General features: G+C 34.9%; 1 protein-coding gene across 1 annotated transcript; it reads left to right on the top strand.

Annotated features, from left to right (window-relative positions):
- Positions 1-3,878: 3,878 nt before the first annotated feature.
- On the top strand, positions 3,879-21,487 carry LOC128558542 (uncharacterized). Its single transcript, XM_053548165.1, has 6 exons — positions 3,879-4,996; positions 5,674-5,775; positions 6,115-6,153; positions 6,869-6,984; positions 7,580-7,721; positions 8,539-21,487. The coding sequence occupies exons 1-6, from the start codon at positions 4,228-4,230 to the stop codon at positions 8,562-8,564; spliced, it is 1,194 nt and encodes a 397-aa protein (XP_053404140.1). The 5' UTR covers positions 3,879-4,227; the 3' UTR covers positions 8,565-21,487.
- Positions 21,488-22,068: the final 581 nt, after the last annotated feature.

Raw genomic sequence — 22,068 nt, forward strand, 5'->3', positions numbered from 1 at the left:
AACTTTTGCAATAGACAAATTCATTGAAGCTATCAGTGATTCCGACATTCGATTACGTTTATTGCATAGGTTACCTAAAACTGTAAAGGAAGCTGAGATAACCGCAACCAGGTTTGAAGCTTTACGCATAGCTGAAACCCTTCGACAACAGATGATACCCATAACTGCCACAAATACATATGAGGGGTGTGAAAATGACAGTCCCTGGAATGAACTCCCAGACTCTTTCTTGAAGGGCAATGATCATGGAAATTACAGTGCCCTTACTGGATGCGATGAACAGCTACAGAGACTTAACTCCCAATTTCCATGTGAATACTCATATATAGCCCAATTTCCAGAGGCTAACCTAGACGAGGATTTATTTACTGACCAGTGCATTTTCGAGACTGACGACCACACACAAAACACACCACGGAGGACGTACTACGACTAAGGAACAGAAGAAGAGAATTGTCTGATGAACTGTTATGTAATAGAATTACGTAGTGTAATCAATTTTTGGTATTACTATTGGTCTTATACTGTTCTGAAAATTTGTGAAAATAGAAGTTTAATTATAATTAATGTTTAATTATAAAATAGTGTTACCAGTATACAGTCTAGTTTATACATAAATGTCTATTTAAACTAAACGAACAGTATATAACTTTTCCTATTAATTAAATGCTATTTCTTTATCACTAATTGATTTTTAATTTTTAAGCCATTACCGGTAGTCTGTATTGTTTAATTTTGACACTGTACCCTAAATACCATCTTAAATGTTCATACTCTGTTAATAGTGCACTATTACTTTAAGATCATATTGCTATAGCTATATTAGAAATGTATATGGGATTTTGCAGTATATAGATGTTGAATATTATTAAAGGTATCCACGAGTCATCTTTATATGTAATGTGTAAAGGTTCCGTACGGTCAGTTGTTTATTGCACATTTTTTATATGTATATAAATCATTGTCAGCACATGCGTTATTTTTGCTATTACTTATAGAATACTTGAATATTATGGGAGACTTGTTTATGGTAACCAGGAGATGTTACTACTTTATGGCCTACACCTATTGCTGACTTAAATCCTGTCCTATTGTTATTTGCTCATGAGCCTTAGCAGGGTTCTCGGTATGTAAGTTGATTAAGAATGTCCGATTGGAGGCCCTGCGGGTACACCTTTTACATGTACCTTGCACACCTTTACATGTGCCATTTCACACACCTTTACATGTGTTGTTTGACATACGCCGGTGGGCCGGGGGTTAAAACTCCGTTTCCTCCTTTAATAGGCAGTCACTTTTTGGGATCCCGACAGGTATTATTATTGTATTATTATATTGGCGCCCAGGGTCGTGCAAGCCCTTTTGTCTCCCCACTCTTTTTGTACTTTTAATGTGCCACTGTGACTGAGATTTTATTTTGGGAAGTTTATATTCCTATATTAGTTACGAATCATTTTATAGTAGGCCTGGCACTTAGGATAAGGATACCATGTTTAGAGTTTAGTATGAGTATAAATGAGAATACCAAGTAATAATATTGAGGAATATAAGAGTAAATTTTATATTGGGTACAGTGTAATTTGGTTATAAGGTGTAATTTTGTTATACAGTGTAATTTTGTTAATCTGTTTATGTGATTATTTTAAAGCAGAATACCTTTAGTGTGATAGTTTTATTGAGCAAGACATATTTAAGTCGTAAAAATATCACGTCAAATTGTAACCATAAATTTAATTATTAATCTTATGCCTTGTTTTAAAGTAAACTATTCTTTCGGCCGAGGATAGGATACTTATTTATTGTTAAGTTATTACTTTTGATAAACATAGTTCTAAGAATAAGTAAGAAATTACAGACTGATATGTTGCTGAATTTGCTAGTTGTATTATTTGCTTGTTCGTTGTCATAGTTGGGCAAGTTTAGGTAGTTCAGTAAATATGTTTAGCCGCGGATTTTGTATATAAATTAATATTTGAAAAACAGTCGCTATCTTTTACCATTATTATGCTATTGTATATTTGTGTGAGTTAACATGCATGCCATTCTTAATTTCATGATAATGATTACATGAATGTTTTAGTCAATCTAGTTTTGATCAGTTTGACTCCCCACCAGCTTTCATTTGCTAAAGTTTCCTTACTGAGTACTATCATTTTCACTCCAATTCAGGGACTGAATTCCTTTTAGGGGAGGGTGCAATGTTAGGCCGTCCAACTGATCTAAACCCGATTAGTAACATGAAAACTTGTACATGTATATTTTGATCGCATAGAACCAGAAGTTACATCAACGATTTCGACGCGCGTATATTATGTCAGACCTAAAACACGGTATTAATCGATAGCCCTACCTGTTCTTGATCAATCTATATCGGTGATCCGCTTGGAATACTGTTATTTAGAAAGATATGCGAGAAATACTTCGCTTATATCGGTCTTTCGCTCCGCGACATTTGTTTACTTCCGGTTGCTCCGGTGTCACCGTACGTTTTATGTAACGTCGTTTTCGATTGGATAGTAGCTATCTCCACGTACGTCACGTACCGTTGTCGTATGCGGAGCTGTGCTAAAACTATAAAAGGCCCGATTTTCGGCTCCTCATTGGTCAATCTTTCCTCCACCCTGAAGACAGTAACCCCTATGTTAAATGCATAAAAATCGGCTCCACAAATATCAATTTATCCTGACATAAGCATACTGTATAAGAGTCATAGAACAGTAACTTCTGGAGATATGTGGAATTTATGAATACTTTGTAAACTACTGAATATTTTACACTGGAACTGCTAGAACTTTATATCTGAATAAAAGATGTGTGACTGAACACTGATTTTGCCTCTTTGCTAGAGATATAGGTACAATGTCATCACTCTTTGTCCGAACCCAACTCAACAACTGTTCCCGGTCCTAGGCAGGAGTGCCGGCGGAACAATATTACAAGTAGGTCAGTAGGTCTATATGAGTATTCCCGCCTATCTCGATGGGTTCGTATTACGATAGGACTTTTGCTCGAAAACAACCAAAAGGACAGAAGCTTTTGAGTAGTATGGAATTTTCTATACACCTTGCTTTTTGTGCAGTAACCATTTGGCAAGCTGAACAGCTAACATAATTATCGCAGTTAGACCCAAAGAGACTCTTTTTCTAAATGAGAGTTGTTATGAATCAAAGCAAAGATTCCTTACACAAATAAGTATAACTGTTGTATTTCTTATTGATATGCGTAGGAGTTTATTTACTTTATGGCTTGTTATATGTGCCATTTTCCTTGTCTGATGTGTTTTGACCAAAAGAAATAGCTGTATCTGCCTTACGTACAGATAACTTATGTAGTGTCTTTAGATCAAAGTTCAAGGATAAACTCAGCTTTGATACCGGTTATAAGTGACAACATGGACTCGCAATAACATAGTAGTGATCATTATCTAATTTTATCAATAAGTTCTTTTATATTGGACACAAGTAAAAGTCAGTAATCCTATTCCATTCAATGTTTCCGCATTCTAGATTGCTAATTATAGATATGGTGCAACTTGAGGTGCAACATGATAAAAAATGAAAACAATCATATCATGTCAAATGAAATTTAAATGTTTGTGATTTAACTTGATACCATTTTACGATAAATTGATTTGCTCTGTGTACCAGTATATTAACAGGAGCCAAACTGAGCATAAGCTGAAATCTTTGGTTTTGAAATATTAAAAAAAAGACGTTTTGTTAATATCAAATGTTAATGATTCCGTTGTACAAGCAGCAAGGCAATTGTTAGTAATAAATTTTGCATCTACATCTAATGAACATTTTGTGTGAATGCTGCCATATCAAATATAGATTTCGTTGGCCAGATTAATAGTTTATATTTTACTTACAACAAATTGGACAATATAAGCAAGCGTTAAGAAACTTCTGTAATGTCAAATGGTATAATTTTCTAATACACTTACACGTCAATTTCAGGAGTCATGGCTTCCAGTAATAATATTCACTTCGAATGGAGAAGTACAGATGATCTGCCGTTTCCACAAATATCTTTGGCAACTGTTTCAGCTTTCATTAATATCTGGCCATTTATACGCCGACGTTTTCTTGTCATATCTGAAAGGTTGATGAAGTTTGAGTTTTTAAGACATTTAACACTTCTAAAGTACCCTAGAGAGAACAAACCCAGCATCATAAATATTGCCGTTGCCGGATTTTACTTTTATGGGTATAAAGACTGTGCCGTATGCTTTTGTTGTGGACTGTCTTTATCTGGAATGACGGTAACGTTTGTCCAATTTTATTACATTCAGAAAAGTCACCCAGGTGCCCCTTTCTTCTTCACAATGCAGAAAGAAATATTCGATTTTTTACCGGGACGATAATTGAAAACCAGATACTTCAGAACTCTTGGGTCGATGATCAAGTCCTTGAGCAAGCGTTAACTGTTGATAGAAATGTGTCTGTTGAGAGGATATATGATCATGAAACGTTTCAGGATCAAACTAATGTTACAAGTGAGGTTGATACAGAACAACCTTCATTCTCCATTTTCACGTATGACTCTCTGCCAGACCCAGAAATTTTGTACAGATCAGTAGGGGAGGAAACTCTTCCGTCTGTTTACCATGACGATGTGTTTGCAAATCTAACCATATTCGAAACGGTCGGATCATATAATCCCCATTCGCAAGACAGTAGACAGGCCTCAGATATCGTCAGTGGCGGCCAGGCTACAAATGAAGTATCTCTAAATAACAGTCATTACTGTCCTGAAAATGAATTAGAAAATATTTCAGTTGCAGCGGGAATGAATAACCGAAGTGTAGGACATTTGAATAGTGAAGTTTCAAATATTGAGCGTGCAGTGAATCCAGATGTTAGATTTACTGAGAGTCTGAGAATAAAGATTCACACAGCATCGCAAAATATACCTGTTGAAATGTTTCAGAATATCGGTTCCGGTTCCGTTAGTGACATGAATGTACACACCGAAGAATGTCATGAGCTGTTAGGTAATTACAAGGGGTGATCCAGAATTAACAGGATGTTTGTCTTATTTCTTTGCGTATTAACATAGTATGTTAAAAATTGTATCTGATGTACCTTCATCGTCATATTAACAGGACACTCGAGCGGGGATAGCAATAAATATATGTTAATATATTAAAAATCAATAGGGGCACATTTGTACTGATTTATAATAGTGGCATGAAAAGCTTATTTCAATGAATATTAACTGGCATACTTGCTTCCGTTTATTTCCTGATACTGATAAAATATAAGATATAAGGTTCTGCCATAATTATATTGAAGTTGAGAAAATAAATTGCAACGTCACTACGTTGCTTCGGGTTTCAGACCTATTGGCTATGATAGCACTGTCGATAATTTGTGTACACGTGTATGTATTGCATATTACAGAAATGAAACATTATCAACGTATCTTTCTTCGTATCTAAGTTGTAATAAATGTCCGGTTAATTCTGGATCACGCCTTGTATATTATGAAACTATTTTGCATAGAGTATATTTTTTTTCAAGGATCTGGCTTTTAAATTTAATTAGTAACTTAAGATACATGTATACAATTAATACTTCTATCGTTTATTTGCAATGCAATACATAATACACGATATTTTTTACAACTTTTTATCTTGTCCGGCCAAGGTAATATGTTTTTCATTTGCAGCATTAAATTACCTGTCTGAGAGACTTAAAAGTTTTAATAGATGGAAAAGGGAAACCATAGTAAAGACATTCGACCTAGCTATTGCTGGATTTTATTACACAGGTTAGCCACTTACTTTCTGTTTAATTAACATGCGTTACATTTTAATAAAGATTTTCTAATTCTGTTTTTTATCAATTTGACAGTTTACTATTTCTATGTAAAGTTTCTTTACAGTTTATAAAACAGTTAGATATTCGTAAGCAGCTTAAGACTGTGAATGAGTTACATATACTCTTTGTCTTACACAAACATATAATAAAAAATAACTAAAGTGATTAAAGTAATCAAATACCAAAGCCTTACGTCATCATACATTATTGTGATAATTAAATATTCGAGCATTTGCAAGAATTTTATATCTAACGACAGATCTGATGTTTGTTGTACTTTTGATTTCAGGACATGAAGACTCTGTAAAATGCTTCTGTTGCAACAAGAGTAAGAGCACATTTATTTTACAAATAAATACACATGACTGTAGATATTTAATCTCATGAAACTCCTTTTGAGTGCATCAAGAGGTACAGGTTGTGTTAAAAACTGCAACTTAAACAGACAAACTTTAAGTTTAGCAGTATATCACAAAACAACAGAAATTATTAGTAAACGAACAACATCTTTGACAAATAACTAATCTGTCCAATACATGTTTTACTGTTCTGTCCCATAGCATTGGATACTTAAAATATTCTAAAGGAGTTGTCTACCTTAAAAAAAAAGAATGTCTTTTGTAAAGAAATGAATGTAAACAATTGTCAAAAACGATGTTTTACCTAGTTATATGGTACATTGTTGCAAATGCATCAAAACGAAGACATGTAACAGCTTTTTAAAAATGGTGAGTTTTTAAACGCGATGAACTGTCCAGAAGTGTTGCCCCTTCATGAAGTCCCTGACCGGAATTCAATACATGTATGAGTAAATTGACAATGGCTTTGTAGAATAACATACATGTAAATCAATGCTTTCTTTTTATGATTTGATGATGTTCAAACTTTTTTCTCCGAAACATGGACCAAACTCTTAATAAGAAGGAAGAACAAACTTACATTTCAACAAAACAAAATAGAAATGCAACTTTAAGTGATTCATTCCATATTACATTCATATACATTTATAAATTAGAGTAGCTCAGTGATATGATTATTTTCAGTTTTAGGACACTGGGAAGTAGGAGATGTTCCTTGGCTTGAACATGCGAAACATTCACCTGATTGCTCCTACGTTAAACAAAATTTAAGTCCAAACTTAATTCAGGCTGTAGGCGATGTACGTATAGTTTGATTATTATTAAAATTATGTAATAAAACACTGAATTGTAATGCAATAAATCATGTCAAATACACTTATTGACATGGAATGCAAATTTACGTAGTTCCTCAAAAGGTCATGAATAACATTTGCCCGGTACTAGTGAGGTATTACGATCACAAATGCACAAACATAACGATAAGCGTGTGCCAAAGATCATACTATTCATCGAATGGCTATCTACACATAAATCTTTCGGAGTTTGGGTTAATAATACGAACATTTGAAATGTTCTGAATTTTACACCCGAAAAGCTGTATAGAATAAAATGAAATCAAACGCGTATGCGTATTCTACGTATGTATGAAACTACAAAATAAATTCTCTAATATCGGGTTGTTTCAAAAACACATGCAATTTAAAGCCATAGAACCATAACAGATTGTCTACATGGTAAGAAATCACTGATGCTGAGATGAGTGGTTGCTTTGTTTCATTTTAATCTCCATTATATCTAATATGTGCAATATAAAAGTGTCATTCACACTCAATTACCAATCACTGTGTTGTTAGGCTAATCGTATGAAGTATTTTGTAATCGTTGGTATTTTAGGGTGATGAAAAAGAAGTGAAATTGTTCAAGAATGCCTGTCTAGGAGTTAGCGATGGAACTGTTGAAGGAGCCTGTGCTGCAAGCGATGCAAAGGTTTCGATTACTAATGTGAAAACCCCAGCTGCGAAAAAGAACAGAAGGAGTGAGTACTTTATCATAGGGTTTTCGAACAATTAGTCCGAAAAATAGCATTTAATTGTCACGTAATGAATCATATTAAACAATTCGAATACCTCATGTTGTATCTAATGGAATAAAGTTCCACATCAGGTAGAAAGAAGTGCAGCTGAACTTAAGGGTTTCTAGTTTGAATCAAACTATAAGTACTTTGATTAAATCATTCTTCAGAATGATTCTGATTAATGCATGTCCAACAGAAAATTTTAAGAATTAAACGTATGCCATATTAAAACGGATAGTAATCGACTTTTTTAATATATCTGAAAACGACTGGTTAAATCATTCAAATAACAATTTAATGTAGGGACTTCCGTGGCTGAGTGGTTATGGTCATTGGCTTCGGATCACATGTCCATCATCACTATGGGCTCGAGCCTCTTTCGGATTATAATATGACTAAGCTGTTCAGCTGACTAGCAGTAGGTTGATGGTCCTATTCAGGTGTCAAACTTTGCCTAAAATAATGTCTGTAGGGGGACATTGGATATTCCTCCAGCACTAAAGCTTGAAAGTTGCAATCTGACTTGAACAGCGTTAGTTCGACGTAAAACCCTACTTTATACTTCAATATTTATGACATTTTAAACTCAATGGAATAAGGTTTTCTGGAAATACAAGAATTGATATTACATGAGAAGGTACGTACGAATCACCTTGCTGTTCGTACTCACAACTTTCAAGTTAATCCTTACGACAGCTTGAGCCATTTACCATCGCTCCTTCTGATGTGATTGCAAAAGCGTTGTTACGTATGTTTATTATTGTACTATTCTATTCAGGGGAAAAGAAAAATCACCGAAAATAATGGTATGCAAAGAACTTCGAAATTCTGAAGAATATATGGAATTTGTGGTTGTACTAAATATTGAATCATCAGCAACGGTGACTATAAAATAAGTTTATGTATATAGTGTCATAGATTATAATGATTTTCTTATTTCGTGTCTATAACATTTTTCTGTTGTATATACACATTTATTACGTTCTCGTATTTCATCTGCGTTAAGTTACAGTGGAACCGAAAACGTTATTTTTTTTCTATGTAGAAGTCTGAAAATCATATAATTTTATTCAGGCTATTGAACAAATTCATAATATTTATATGATATTAATATGTATAAATACGTTCATTGATAAATAATATTGCGCTCCTAATTTCGCAAAAAAATCCACAACATTTATATACTTGATGCCTCACTTCCTTCTTTTTTACTGAAATGCATTAATACTTATCCTTTCCCTTTTTTGTATGTTTCATTATATGATATTTTCATGACTTTGTAGTTTTCATTTTTTTTTTGTTAATATTAGTATCGATATAATCTATATTATGTGTGGTTGCTCAAGGCCATAAGGTTTTTTGAGAATTGTTTCTTCTTCAGTTAGAACTGACTGATCTTTGGTCGTCTAAAATAACATAACAGAAGAGTATAATGGTTTCCAATAGCATTCCTATGTTAATTGTACAATTTTTGAAGGTATTGTGTTATCAACATTACCTCCTCCTCTATATTTATGCCCACCTTCGAAGAAGGAGGGGTATATTGTTCTGCAAATGTCGGTTGGTCGGTCGGTCGGTCGGAATGTAGACCAATCCGTTTCCGGATGATAACTCAAGAACGCTTGGGCCTAGGATCATGAAAGTTAATAGGGAGGTTGGTCATCACCAGCAGATGATCCCTATTGATTTTGAGGTCAGTACGTTAAAGGTCAAGGTCACAGTGACCTTGAATAGTAAAACGGTTTCCGGATGATAACTTAAGAACACTTGGGCGTAGGATCATGAAGTTGATAGGAAGGTTGGTCATGACCAGCAGATGACCCTTATTGATTTTGAGATCAGTACGTTAAAGGTCAAGGTCACAGTGACCCTGAACAGTTAAACGGTTTCCGGATGATAACTCAAGAACGCTTAGGCCTAGGGTCACAAAAGTTTATAAGGAGGTTGGTCATGACCAGCAGATGACCCCTATTGATTTTGAGGTCAGTATGGCCAAGGTCAAGGTCAATATGACCAGGAACAGTAAAATGGTTTTCGGGCAATAACCCAAGAACACTTGGGCCTAGTATCAAGAAAATTAATAGATAGGTTGGCCATGACCAGCAGATGACCCCTATTGATTTTGAGGTCATAAGGTCAAAGGTCAAGGTCACATTGGCCAGGAACAGTTAAACGGTTTCTGATCTTCTTGTCCAAAACCATAGGGCCTAGGGCTTTGATATTTGGTATGTAGCAAAATCTAGTGGTCCTCTACCAAGATTGTTCAGATTATTTTCCTGGGGTAAAATATGGCCCCATCCTGGGGGTCACATGGTTTATATAGACTTATGTAGGGAAAAACTTTGAAAAACCTCTTGTCCAAAACCACAGGGCCTAGGGCTTTGATATTTTGTATATGACATCATCTAGTGGTCCTCTACTAAGATTGTTCAAATTATTCCCCTAGGATCAAATATGGCTCCGCCCTGGGGGTCACATGGTTTACATAGACTTATTAGGGAAAATCTTCTTGTCCAAACCACAAAGACTATGGCTTTGATATTTTGTAATGTAGCACCATCTAGTGGTTCTCTACCATGTTTGTTCAAATTATCCCTCTAGGGTCAAATATGCCTGGCCCCAGGGGTCGGTCACATGGTTCATATAGACTTATATAGGGAAAAACTTAGAATTTTCATGTCCATAACTAACATCATTCAAATTTGGACCACATGTATAGTTTTGAGTGGCAAGATGAACCTTGACATGAGTTGACCTTGATCTTGACCTAGTGACCTACTTTCACATTTCTGTAGCTACAACCTTCAAATTTGGACCACATGCATAGGTTTGTGTACGGAAAAAAACTTTGACCTTGTTATTGACCTAGTGACCTACTTTCACATTTTTGAAGGTGCAGGCTTCAAATTTGGACCACATGCATAGTTTTTTGTTCCAAAATAAAATTTGACCTTGATTTTGACCTAGTGACCTACTTTCACATTTCTCAAGCTACAGCCTTCAAATTTGAACCACAAGCATAGTTTTGTGTACTGAAATGAACTTTGATCTTGAGATTGACCTAGTGACCTGCTTTCACATTTCTGAAGGTACAGGCTTCAAATTTGGACGACTTGCATAGTTTTGTGTTCCGAAATAAAATTTGACCTTGATTTTGACCTAGTGTCCTACTTTCACATTTCTCAAGCTACAGCCTTCAAATTTGAACCACATGCATAGTTTTTTTTGTACCAAAATGAACTTTGATCTTGAGATTGACCTAGTGACCTACTTTCACCTTTCTGAAGCTACAGGCTTCAAATTTGGACCGCATGCATATTTTTGTGTTCTTCATTGAATTTTGACATTGATTTTTACCTATTACCTACTTTCACATTTCTCAAGCTGCAGCCTCCAAATTTGAAGCACATGCATAGTTCTGTCTACCGAAGTGGACTTTGACCTTGAAATTGATCTAGTGACCTACTTTCACATTTCTCAAACCACAGCTTTTAAATTTGAACCACATACACATTGTTTAGTACCGAAATGAAAACTGACCTTGATTTTGACCTTGAGCTAGTTTTGAAATTTGGAACATTCAAAAATGGCTCAGTGGATGGCGCCAAGATCACTCTGTAATCTCTTCTTAGGTTAATAGGTTAAAGGTCTAGGTCAGATTAAACTAGAATGGTAGAACTTTTGTTTACAGTGAGCATATAATTTCTGTTCCTTGTGCAATTACTGAATGCATCAAGTGGGGCATTTCGTGTTCGACGAGCTCTTGTTATATCTTGAATTTGCATTTGTTTTAGTGTCAATTTCGTTGTTCATAACATATATTATTGCACTGAATTAGCTTGTTGAGCTTGTTGAGCCGTTCCATATACTTGCAATGAGCTCATTAAAACCCATTTTGTACGATACTGTATCAAACACATTGATATGTGTTTTTCTTTTACTTAAACTTTTTGTATGAACTGTATTACCATGAAATTTTATAAAGAAAGCAGAAAAGAGTAGTATTATTACTTAAAACCTCTGGCAAATATTCAGAGAAACCATTTTAAGTATTATTAAGGAAAACTTATGTAAAGTAAGTTTTAATAACAGCAAGAAGTCTATTATATAAAGATGTGTTTAATTATCCTGGGGGTATTTCAAAGATTATGAAGATCTAAATGGAAAATATTTTTTGATTGATTGAAACAGTAAACAACATGGAATGAACACACAGATTATTATAAATGATAACTATACTTGAACTGAAGTGTTAAGATTGTATACTGTATACAATGAGTAAAGTTATACTCACCAGAGTTTTATGAATGGATTACAAATGTTTTACAGGAAAAACACAGACCACCAATTTTTAAAGGTCAGTGACTACTAATTTTTTAAAGTTAGGAACCACTAACGTTTAAGGTCAGTGGCCACTAACTTTTCAAGGTCAGTGACCATCATATTTTAAAGGTTACAGTCCACCATTCTATAAAGCAGAATAAAGTTTGCTGACTTTTCCCTAACCGAATTCAACCTTTCCTGAATTTCGAATTCACTGAAACTTAACAGGACACCTATGAGCATGATTAATAAATGTTGGCCTCATTCGACACTTTAAAGCAGAACTTGTAAAGATCGACGACTGTAACAGTGTATCGAATACACATGGCTGCTTCCTTCTCACTATGCAGTACAGTGCACATTTAATAATTTTACTGACTTACGGCAATGCACATCATTTGAAGCAGTAACTGTTTCATAGTTTTAGTATCTATATGTACTTAAATATCAAAATAACATAACGGTCGCTTCAAATTTTGTATTCAGAAACTATTGTAATAATGTGTTTGCAGTCGGTTGATTAGTAAATGTACGAGGTCAACATTTAGAAAAATATTTTTTCATACTTATTTTAAAGGTCTAGATCTTGGCAGTGGTCTGGTGGCTAATGACTTTTACACTATAATTCCAGTATATAGTGGTAATTGTTTATTGGAAAGTCAGTCTACCTTATAACTGTATCAATTAGTGAGAAGAGTAAACAGTGTATATATTATTAAACTTTTATAATATGTAATAGCTAAACTTTATATCTGTTTTTGGCATTTTTTTATTAGAAGAAAATGTTTGTTGTTAAAACATATTGAAAAAGTAATAATAAGAAACTTATCTAGGAATATATTACAAATTTCATCATGTTTAGGAAGAAAAATATTTTTTTTTCATGTTCTATCACATTCAAATTTGTTTTTAGGAGAAATAAGACATTCACTCATCTGAAGTTTTATTTTACTGCTTTCTGGATATTGTTAAGGACTGAAAACCGAATGTGCATTTCGGTGTTATAAAGTCAATCATGAAAAAGGTACACTTCATACAACTTATTAATGAAATTGAAAATTCATTATAGATAAAACACAGCAATTTGATTTTATTTTGTCAAATTACAGTCACATAATGGTGATTGTATGAATATAAGATAAATATTTTCCCATTCTTTTTATAAACATAATGGTAAGATCACTTTCACTGGTATGTCATTTTTTATCATTATGATATTGGCAGATATTGATTGTCAGTACAAGTAAATTATTATTTGTTTGTTTTGGGTTTAACGCCATTTTTCAACAGTATTTCAGATATGTAACGGCGGGAAGTTAACCTAACCAGTGTTCCTGGATTCTGTATCAGTACAAACCTGTTCTCCGCAAGTAACTGCCAACTTCCCCACATGAATCAGAGGTGGAGGACGAATGATTTTAGACACAATGTCTTTTATCAAATCGTCATGGAGAACACAGGGCTCGAATTCACGACCCCCAGATCCGTAGATCTGCGCTCTCCCTATTGAGCTAAGCGGGCGGGCAGTAAATTATTGAGTTTACTTATAATAATAATTATTATTACTACAATTTTTATTATCACTATAAATAATAATGATTATTATTATTATTATACATTCACTGAAGGACAATTAATTCCTTTCAACTTCACTGCACAGATTATCATGGTCTAGTGTTGACCCCTGTTGTGCTAACTGCCCATCAGTTAGCTACTATTACATAATCGCTGATAAGCAGCAGATAAGACAGGAGCTGTTTATTGGATTTGGGTGAGTGGGGGGGGGGGCACTTATATAGTAGTGGATCTAGGCCTTTAAGCACGTCATTTGATAGTTGACAAACGAATCGCAATTCAGCTAAAAATGTAAATATTTTATTTTCATATTGCAGAATCAATACGTACATTTTACTTTTTTCTTGCATTTTAGTGTGCCCTTATTTTTTAAAATATACTTTATACGGTATCATAATTTGCACAATGAATAATTATTTTATTATACATAATTGATTGGTACAAGAAGCTGTGATACATTATGTGACTTTGAAAAGATTCATCCTATATGTACAAGGCCACATTGCAAACTAAAACGTCAATTACAAGTCATTTATTTGAATTGCATCTTTTATTTGATAGTTTGCAATGTGTGAGACTGCCAATGTACATGACAAATCAAACTGCCCAATGGAAAAAAAGACAGTTTTCGAAATTATTTTCCAACCATTTGAAAGTAAATGTAAGAAAGTAACAGTGTTAATGTTAACCGGATGGAGGTTAAGTAAGAAAATCAAGACATTACGTACGTGGATAATTAAAAAACAACAACAACAACAACAATAGATGTGTCTTAAATATGCTTACATAAGCTTAACGATAATATTCCATTTGTATTCGAATTGTTTTTAATTTGTGTCTCTAATTTCACTTGTGGCTTCATTTACCATATCAAGGATGTATCATGTTTGTTAAGATTTTGCTGTGTTACTCAAGCATGCTGTAAATATTGCCATTATTTTATTTCATGCTGACCTTCAAATATGTTAATGTTTTTATTACACTTTAATTTATAGATTCATATTTTTTTCACTAGCATATAAGTTTTAATATTATCCCTGTTGTTGATTTACTGACCCCATAGTGACTTATTGTGTTTCCCCCTACTATGGGAGACATACTGTATAATCTGGTAAATAAGCCTATACGCTTATAATAATTTTAGTGGCACTTTCATGCGCCTATTTTTGATATGCGCTTATACTTAAGCCGAAACTATGCGCTTATAGACAATAGCAAAAAGTGGAAACTTCACAGGTCGCTCAACACGACAAAAACGAAAATGTTGCAGGCTCGTGTGCGTCTATTTTTGATATATTTGAAAATTGACAGTGCATACCTCGGTTGAGAAAACGAAAGTAAAACATGGACATGGACATGCGCAGTGAACTACTTCCTTTTATTGCATACAGTATTTATACATAATGAAAGCAGAGTGATCATATTGCAAATAATGTATACTTTCATAAAAGTCAACAATTTCTAATTTCTATTCCCTAGAATAGGGTTTGCGTTTAAAAGGCATTTTATCCATATTGTTTTCACAGATTTACACAAGAATGATAAACTGTAATGAGAATGCAAACAACTTTTCCGGTATTCAAACTTCTATTTTCATTTACTGTGAAAATTTTCTATTCAAAAAGCATGATTATCGTAAACGATTAACGTTTTACCAGACAATATACGTTAAATCTTTTAACACCCATCGGCTATTCAACAGGTAAAACACTTGTCACCTTTATTCATGATAAACAATTACCCGGTTAACCATTACCGTTAATTACGTCTTTTTGCTGCATCTGTTGTTTGTTTACCAGTAATCGGGTACGCGCCTTTTTTCGAGACAAAATTACGGTAAGGGCATGACATGCGCTTATTATCCTATACATAATAACGGTAAGGCCGTATGCGCTTACTTTTGATGTGCGCTTATATTCGAATATGCGCTTATTCACCAGATTTTACAGTATTGTTTTTGCTCTGTCCGTCTGTTCGTTAAACCACATTTCCGATGAATTTGACCTATAACCTTCAAACTTCAAAGAATGATAGGGCTTACGGAGTAAATGGCCCTTATAGCCTTTGGGATTAATCCATCAAAGGTCAAAGTCACAGGGGCCTAAACATTGAAAACAATTCCCGATAAATACCCAAGAATGTTGAAACTTTTTAGGATAATTGGACATGCTATGACCCCTATTGATTTTAGGATCAATCGAACAAAGGTCAATGTCACAGGGTTCAGAATCAATCATACTTCATTTTGGATCAATAACTGCAGATCCATTTCACCTAGAACCTTCAAACCTCATACAGTGATAGGACTGATAGAGAAAATGACCCTTATCAATTTTGGGGTCATTCCATTAAAGCTCAAGGTCACAGGGCCCTGAACATGGAAAATCGTTTCCAGTCAGTTACTTGGCAACCATTTGACTCAGAATGTTGAGCCTTCATAGGATTGCTAGACATGCAGAGTCGATGATCCCTATTGATTTTGGGGTCACTCAATTAAAGGTCATGGGGCCAGAACATGGAAAACCGTTTCCAGTCCATAACTTGTCCATAACTGGATAACCATTTAAACCAGAACATTGGAATTTCATGGGACGGTTAGACATGCTGAGTAGATGATCCCTTAGGCTATTGCTGTTTCAGGCACTAAGCCAACCATCCTTTTTTATGCCCCCGAAGGGAGGCATATAGTTTTTGAACCGTCTGTCTGTCTGTCGGTCTGTTGGTCTGTCAGTCAGTCGGTCTGTCAGTCTGTCGGTCTGTCCGCAATTTTCGTGTCCGGTCCATGTCTTTGTCATCGATGGATGGATTTTCAAATAACTTGGCATGAATGTGTACCACAGTAAGACGACGTGCAGTGCGCAAGACCCAGGTCCGTAGCTCAAAGGTCAAGGTCACACTTAGACGTTAAAGGATAGTGCATTGATGGGCGTGTCCGGTCCATATCTTTGTCATCGATGGATGGATTTTCAAATAACTTGGCATGAATGTGTACCACAGTAAGACGACGTGCAGTGCGCAAGACCCAGGTCCGTAGCTCAAAGGTCAAGGTCACACTAAGACGTTAAAGGATAGTGCATTGATGGGCGTGTCCGGTCCATATCTTTGTCATCGATGGATGGATTTTCAAATAACTTGGCATGAATGTGTACCACAGTAAGACGACGTTTAGTGCGCAAGACCCAGGTCCGTAGCTCAAAGGTCAAGGTCACACTTAGACGTTAAAGATCATTTTTCATGATAGTGCATTGATGGGCGCAAGACCCAGCTCCGTAGGTCAAAGGTCCTAAAATCTAACGTTGGCCATAACTATTCATTCAAAGTGCCATCGGGGGCATGTGTCATCCTACGGAGACAGCTCTTGTTCCTTGAATTTCGCACCTGTCCCCTATTGACTTCTTGTCTATTACTACTATGCTTTGGGGGAGACATACGCTTTTCTACAAAAGCATATTCTAGTTTTTTAAAGTGTTATATGCCATTGTCTAATAGTTTTTATCGTTATTTTGCATCTTAACTCAGTACAGTTTTGAATATGTTAATTTAGTAGTATTATAACTTGTTACCTTGTTTTAAAGTTGACACTAATATTAGAGAAAAATATGGGATTTGATGTATACTATGTCCATACTTACCTGTAGTATGAGGAAACAAACATAATTAACAAAATTTTGTATCTAAAAACAAAAACATTTTGAAGTATAGAGCGCAAAAAAGACAAACAACAGCGGACTCGATTTTGTAAATGAGTTGAGAAGTTATGTAATATGCAATACCCATCACGCCCTTAAGTCACCCCAGGCTGAATCTCTGCTACAAAATATGAAAGAAAAGGCCAACAGATCAAAGTATTGTGCATTTTATTTTTAAATTTACATTTGATATCAAACTCCGTTGCACAGAAGGTAAGCATTCAATAGTTGATTTTTAAAGGTCATAGATTATTTATTGACCTTCTAATAATTGTTTGCGGTATAGAAGCGTTGCACCATTTTAGCACCAGAATTCAGGTGAAACTTGTGAAAAAACGTGTGATATCTTAACATCACCAAGCGTTGTAAAATGCACCTGATACCACCATTTACCTACCTGTTTTTTTAACTTTTGTGTGTGTAGGGGGAAGGGGTGTTCGGGTTGAGCGTCTTTTTTTTTCATTCGTCAGTTTAACAAACAAACCTATAACCTTCAAACTTCAAAGAATTTTGAAATAGACAAAATATACGCTATGTGACGCAGTGAGTTTTTATCGAGTTGCTAAATGAATTTAACAAAATTTCTTGAACTTATTGATTCACCAACTGTTTTGTCACAACTAAGATATAAAGAGGAAATACGCTCCAGTTTAAGGACTGCACAAACAGCACGCACTTTTGTACAAATTGAAAAAAGAAAAACAAAAACATAATACATAGATGTAGTCGGGAATGGTTTTATACTTTGTTTAGTGTGTGCTTTGATCGACAGTGTCCAATTTAGGACACGTTCTTACTAACTTCTTTTAATAATGTACATATTAGATAAGGTTTTATTTTAGATAGGATATATCTCAATCAGGCCTGGATCCAGGGCCGTACCCAGGAGCGGGGTGGGGCGGAGGTGCAACTATTTTGGCAAAGGAATGATATTTTCTCAAAATTAAGACCCAAAAATGCACCAGAGGCCACCATTTCATGCCTGTATTGCAAAACTTTCCAGGATGAGACCTCCCTTGACCTTCCTAGAATGAGAGGAGTACCTCAAAATTTTGACAAGAAAATGCAAAGAGGACACCATTTCATACATATATTTCAAAAATGACTTGGGGGAGACCCCCTGACCACGCCAACCTCTAACACGAGCGGAGGGCCCCCTCCCGTACCTATTCTAACTCGGCACAGTGCGTCTCGCCGCTGACGCCTTCTTTCTATACGGATCCTTGCCGATCCCTCCGAGTAATATTTCTGGATCTAGGCCTGCCCAATTACTGATTAGACGTTGAATAAAATAATTGTTTGCTGTTCAGATGCAAAAGAGGTACGTATGTCACACAGTATAATAGATTATCTACATCATTGTCGACATCCGCCGAATAGTTTTGCATGGTTTTCTTCTTTAGCGCGCCGCTATATCGTTTGACGCTGTTAAGGACTAACATTGATTTTTTTGCATGATAACACACATTCTTCAGTCTTCTTTGTCTAACAGGCAAATAAATCGTGTCATGTCAGGATTTTGTATTTCATTTCAATGTAAATTGATAATAATAATAATGATAATAATAATAATAATAATAAATGGTTCAAATACAATCAGCCCTTAACAAAATACAACCACGTGAGCAGAGACCACCTGACTTTAAAGACCATAATTTCATTTCTTAGTTAAACATCGTTTGCAAAGTATTTTAACTTGCAAAACTTGACTCTCAAAAAGATGGTCTTTATAGTTTGACTAATGTTAAAACAGTTATCTTGCGTTTGAAGGCAGCATTCACAGAAGCGATAAGCGGTCATGCACAGTTAAAGCATGTATACAGTTAATATTAAGCTATGTTGCATTCTATTTTACGTTCATCATACAAGCGATAGCACAAAAGAAAGCATTATTTATTAGCGGCAGTTAAAGCGCAGTAGATATAAGTAAGAAATAGACATTTATGTCATCTGTACAGTTGTGCGCAAGTTCTCCTTAGTATATCAGCATTGTTATCTGCATATTATTGCTAGCTAATAATATTGATGCATGTAGTGCTTTGCTGTTAATTCGTGTAAAAATATGAATAAATAGCATTTACATACTCTTCGTTTGTTGTTTAATCTATTAGAATATACTATCTGTATTAAGTTTATTACTCAGGGTACATATATCGCACTATACCATCCACAGGAGCAGTTGGCTTACCTGTTATGTGCTTATTTGATTACCATGATTGCCGATACGTACATTTAAATAAATAGAAACAGTTTTTGATGCGTTTTAAGCGTAAATGAACGAGAACTCTACAAATAATCAGCCGTCTTTTTATTATTTTGGTCCCTTTTTGGCCAAAGACAATTATTGACAAACTGTACAATTATACTATTATCGCTGTGTGTGTAAAAGGCGAGCATATTTGTCTTTATTTCTAAGTAAAAATCTATTCTTTTGTTTTATCTAATCAGAGCTATTATATTTCGTTCTTTTCAGATCGTTCAGCACGTCTTTTTTGTTGTGTTATTGGTACTGTTTAGTTTTTCAGCTTAAACATTTCGGCTTGGATGGTTCCAATACACCCGCTTTCATAGCTTTGCGTATTGTTTAATCACCCCTTTGATATGGTGCCTGCTTTTTAATTTTTCTGTGATATGCAGGCTCCGTAACCCCAGATCCCTTTTCTGAATTCTGTTTGTTTAATTCTGCTCATTGTTTTCTCGTTATGTTATAAAATTTTATATAACAGATAAACACTGGAAAGAAAAATGTGAATATGAACAGGTTTAGTTCGCAGTATAACATTTACTTATCACGACAGCCTGTTCTGTTAATTACCTTGACATTTCTTTTCATAAATTGCATTTCATCAAAATAACCACAAGTTCTGAAGCTTTATTACCATAGCCGCAATAAATTTATTCATTTGCATTTGTCGTTTCTTAAATGTAGTCCAAACTACTGACACCAGACCAGAAAGAAAATGCCTCTTGACAAGCTATACCTTACCCCTAGGTATATTATAAGAACCATGATCATGAACGGAAAAATATACTAACCCATTTCAATCGCGCATTTCTCACCTAAAAGGCGCAGTTCGGTAAATAGGTACAATGCATGTTGAACAAGTGGTAATTTATCTTCCATCCTGCCAAAGTCACACTGTGTAAATAGTTCATATGTTAGAGACTCTCCGCATATTTTATGCTTTCGTCAACGTTACAGAAAAAAAACTTGGATGAACTTCTTTTGTTGTATAAATGTACAACAATCATACAATTTTTTATTGGCCATTCCTTTATTGGTATTGTTTGATATTAAATAAAATGTGACACAATGTTTGGAATCTTTTTAATTGATTTCCTTTATAAAGGGAATTTAACTAGCTTATGAAGGTGAAGGATACAAATATATAAAGTAAAACCAAAAAGTGTTTGTGTTTCGGCGGTAACAGAGAAATTGACATTTGTCTATTTCGACATTGTAAGATTTTACTTTGAAAGTAAAGATCTGAGGAATACTATAACTGACATAACTTCAAGATTAAACTAGAGCGCTTTCAAATAAGGGAACATGTATCATTTTGTATCATTTTCTAGAAGGCATTCGCTTCCACATTTCATTCAGTGTCCATATGTAAAATATAAATTTGCCATGCATGTGTGACGTTCTATGTATATCGCCGTTTGAACATAACTGTGGATGTTTCTAGATTTTATTTTTGTAATCGTAACATGTACAGATGTCCACGAACAAGCTCAATCAAACCCAGCCTGCAACATTTCCATTTTTGCCGTGCTAGGCGACCTGTGGGTTTTCACTTTTTTTCTATTTTATCAAAAATCACGTTATATTGAAGTACAGAATGAAAAAGTTTATGTATTGAAATAAACACAGATTTTAACCCTAAAGCAAAACAAACAGTTATATTTTTGTTTCAATTGTCCAAACCAGCTGACAAAGTTGTAAGGTATATGAATGTGCTATAAAGCAATAAGTGTCGTTTTTATCGTTTGCGCTTTTTCCCTTCCTTTCTATTTGGCTTGTGCCTCTGACATCCCGCCATGTTACCTAAATTGGAAAATTATTATTATTATACCAGATTTATATAGCGCCCTTTTCATAATCAATTTCACGTTCAAAGGCGCTTTACATAGTTCAAATGCAGCCATACAGGGCGCATAATTCATCCTCTACTAGTACAAACACAGAGCAATCTGACCAGAGGGACAGAGTGAGACAAAGCCCCCACGACAGAGAGATCAGAAATCAGATACAGGCTTGTCCGGCTAACTTAGCCTAGCTCGTTGCGAATAGACAGCCTGGTTCTTTAACGTGTCCAGTGTATAGCACTGATACACGCAAGGATTGCCTGGGTTCCTGACCAGTACACCTCTAGTTGGGTGGGAAACACTGAAAAGCGTTTCTGAAATTTCCCGAGTAGCTGCCGGGGATCGGATCTCCGACCTCAGGATTGGAAGGCCAGTGTGCAAACCACTGAGCTATCCGTCCACCACAAAAAAACCCATATAACTTCCAATCAGGCAGTAGTAGGTTCGAAAACCGTAGCGTGTACACTTCAATCTGAGTTTTACAAAAGTTGATATGCTCAGATTTTTAAGTTAATTAAACATACAGGAAAACTGTTTTTAACATTTCAAAAAAAAACGTAAAGAAATAATTATAACAACATGATGAATAGAGACCTTTGAAGAAAGTGATTATTATTCCAATGCTTTTCCCT

Source organism: Mercenaria mercenaria, chromosome 7 (genome assembly GCF_021730395.1).
Source record: "Mercenaria mercenaria strain notata chromosome 7, MADL_Memer_1, whole genome shotgun sequence".
Classification (NCBI taxonomy): Eukaryota; Metazoa; Mollusca; class Bivalvia; order Venerida; family Veneridae; genus Mercenaria; species Mercenaria mercenaria.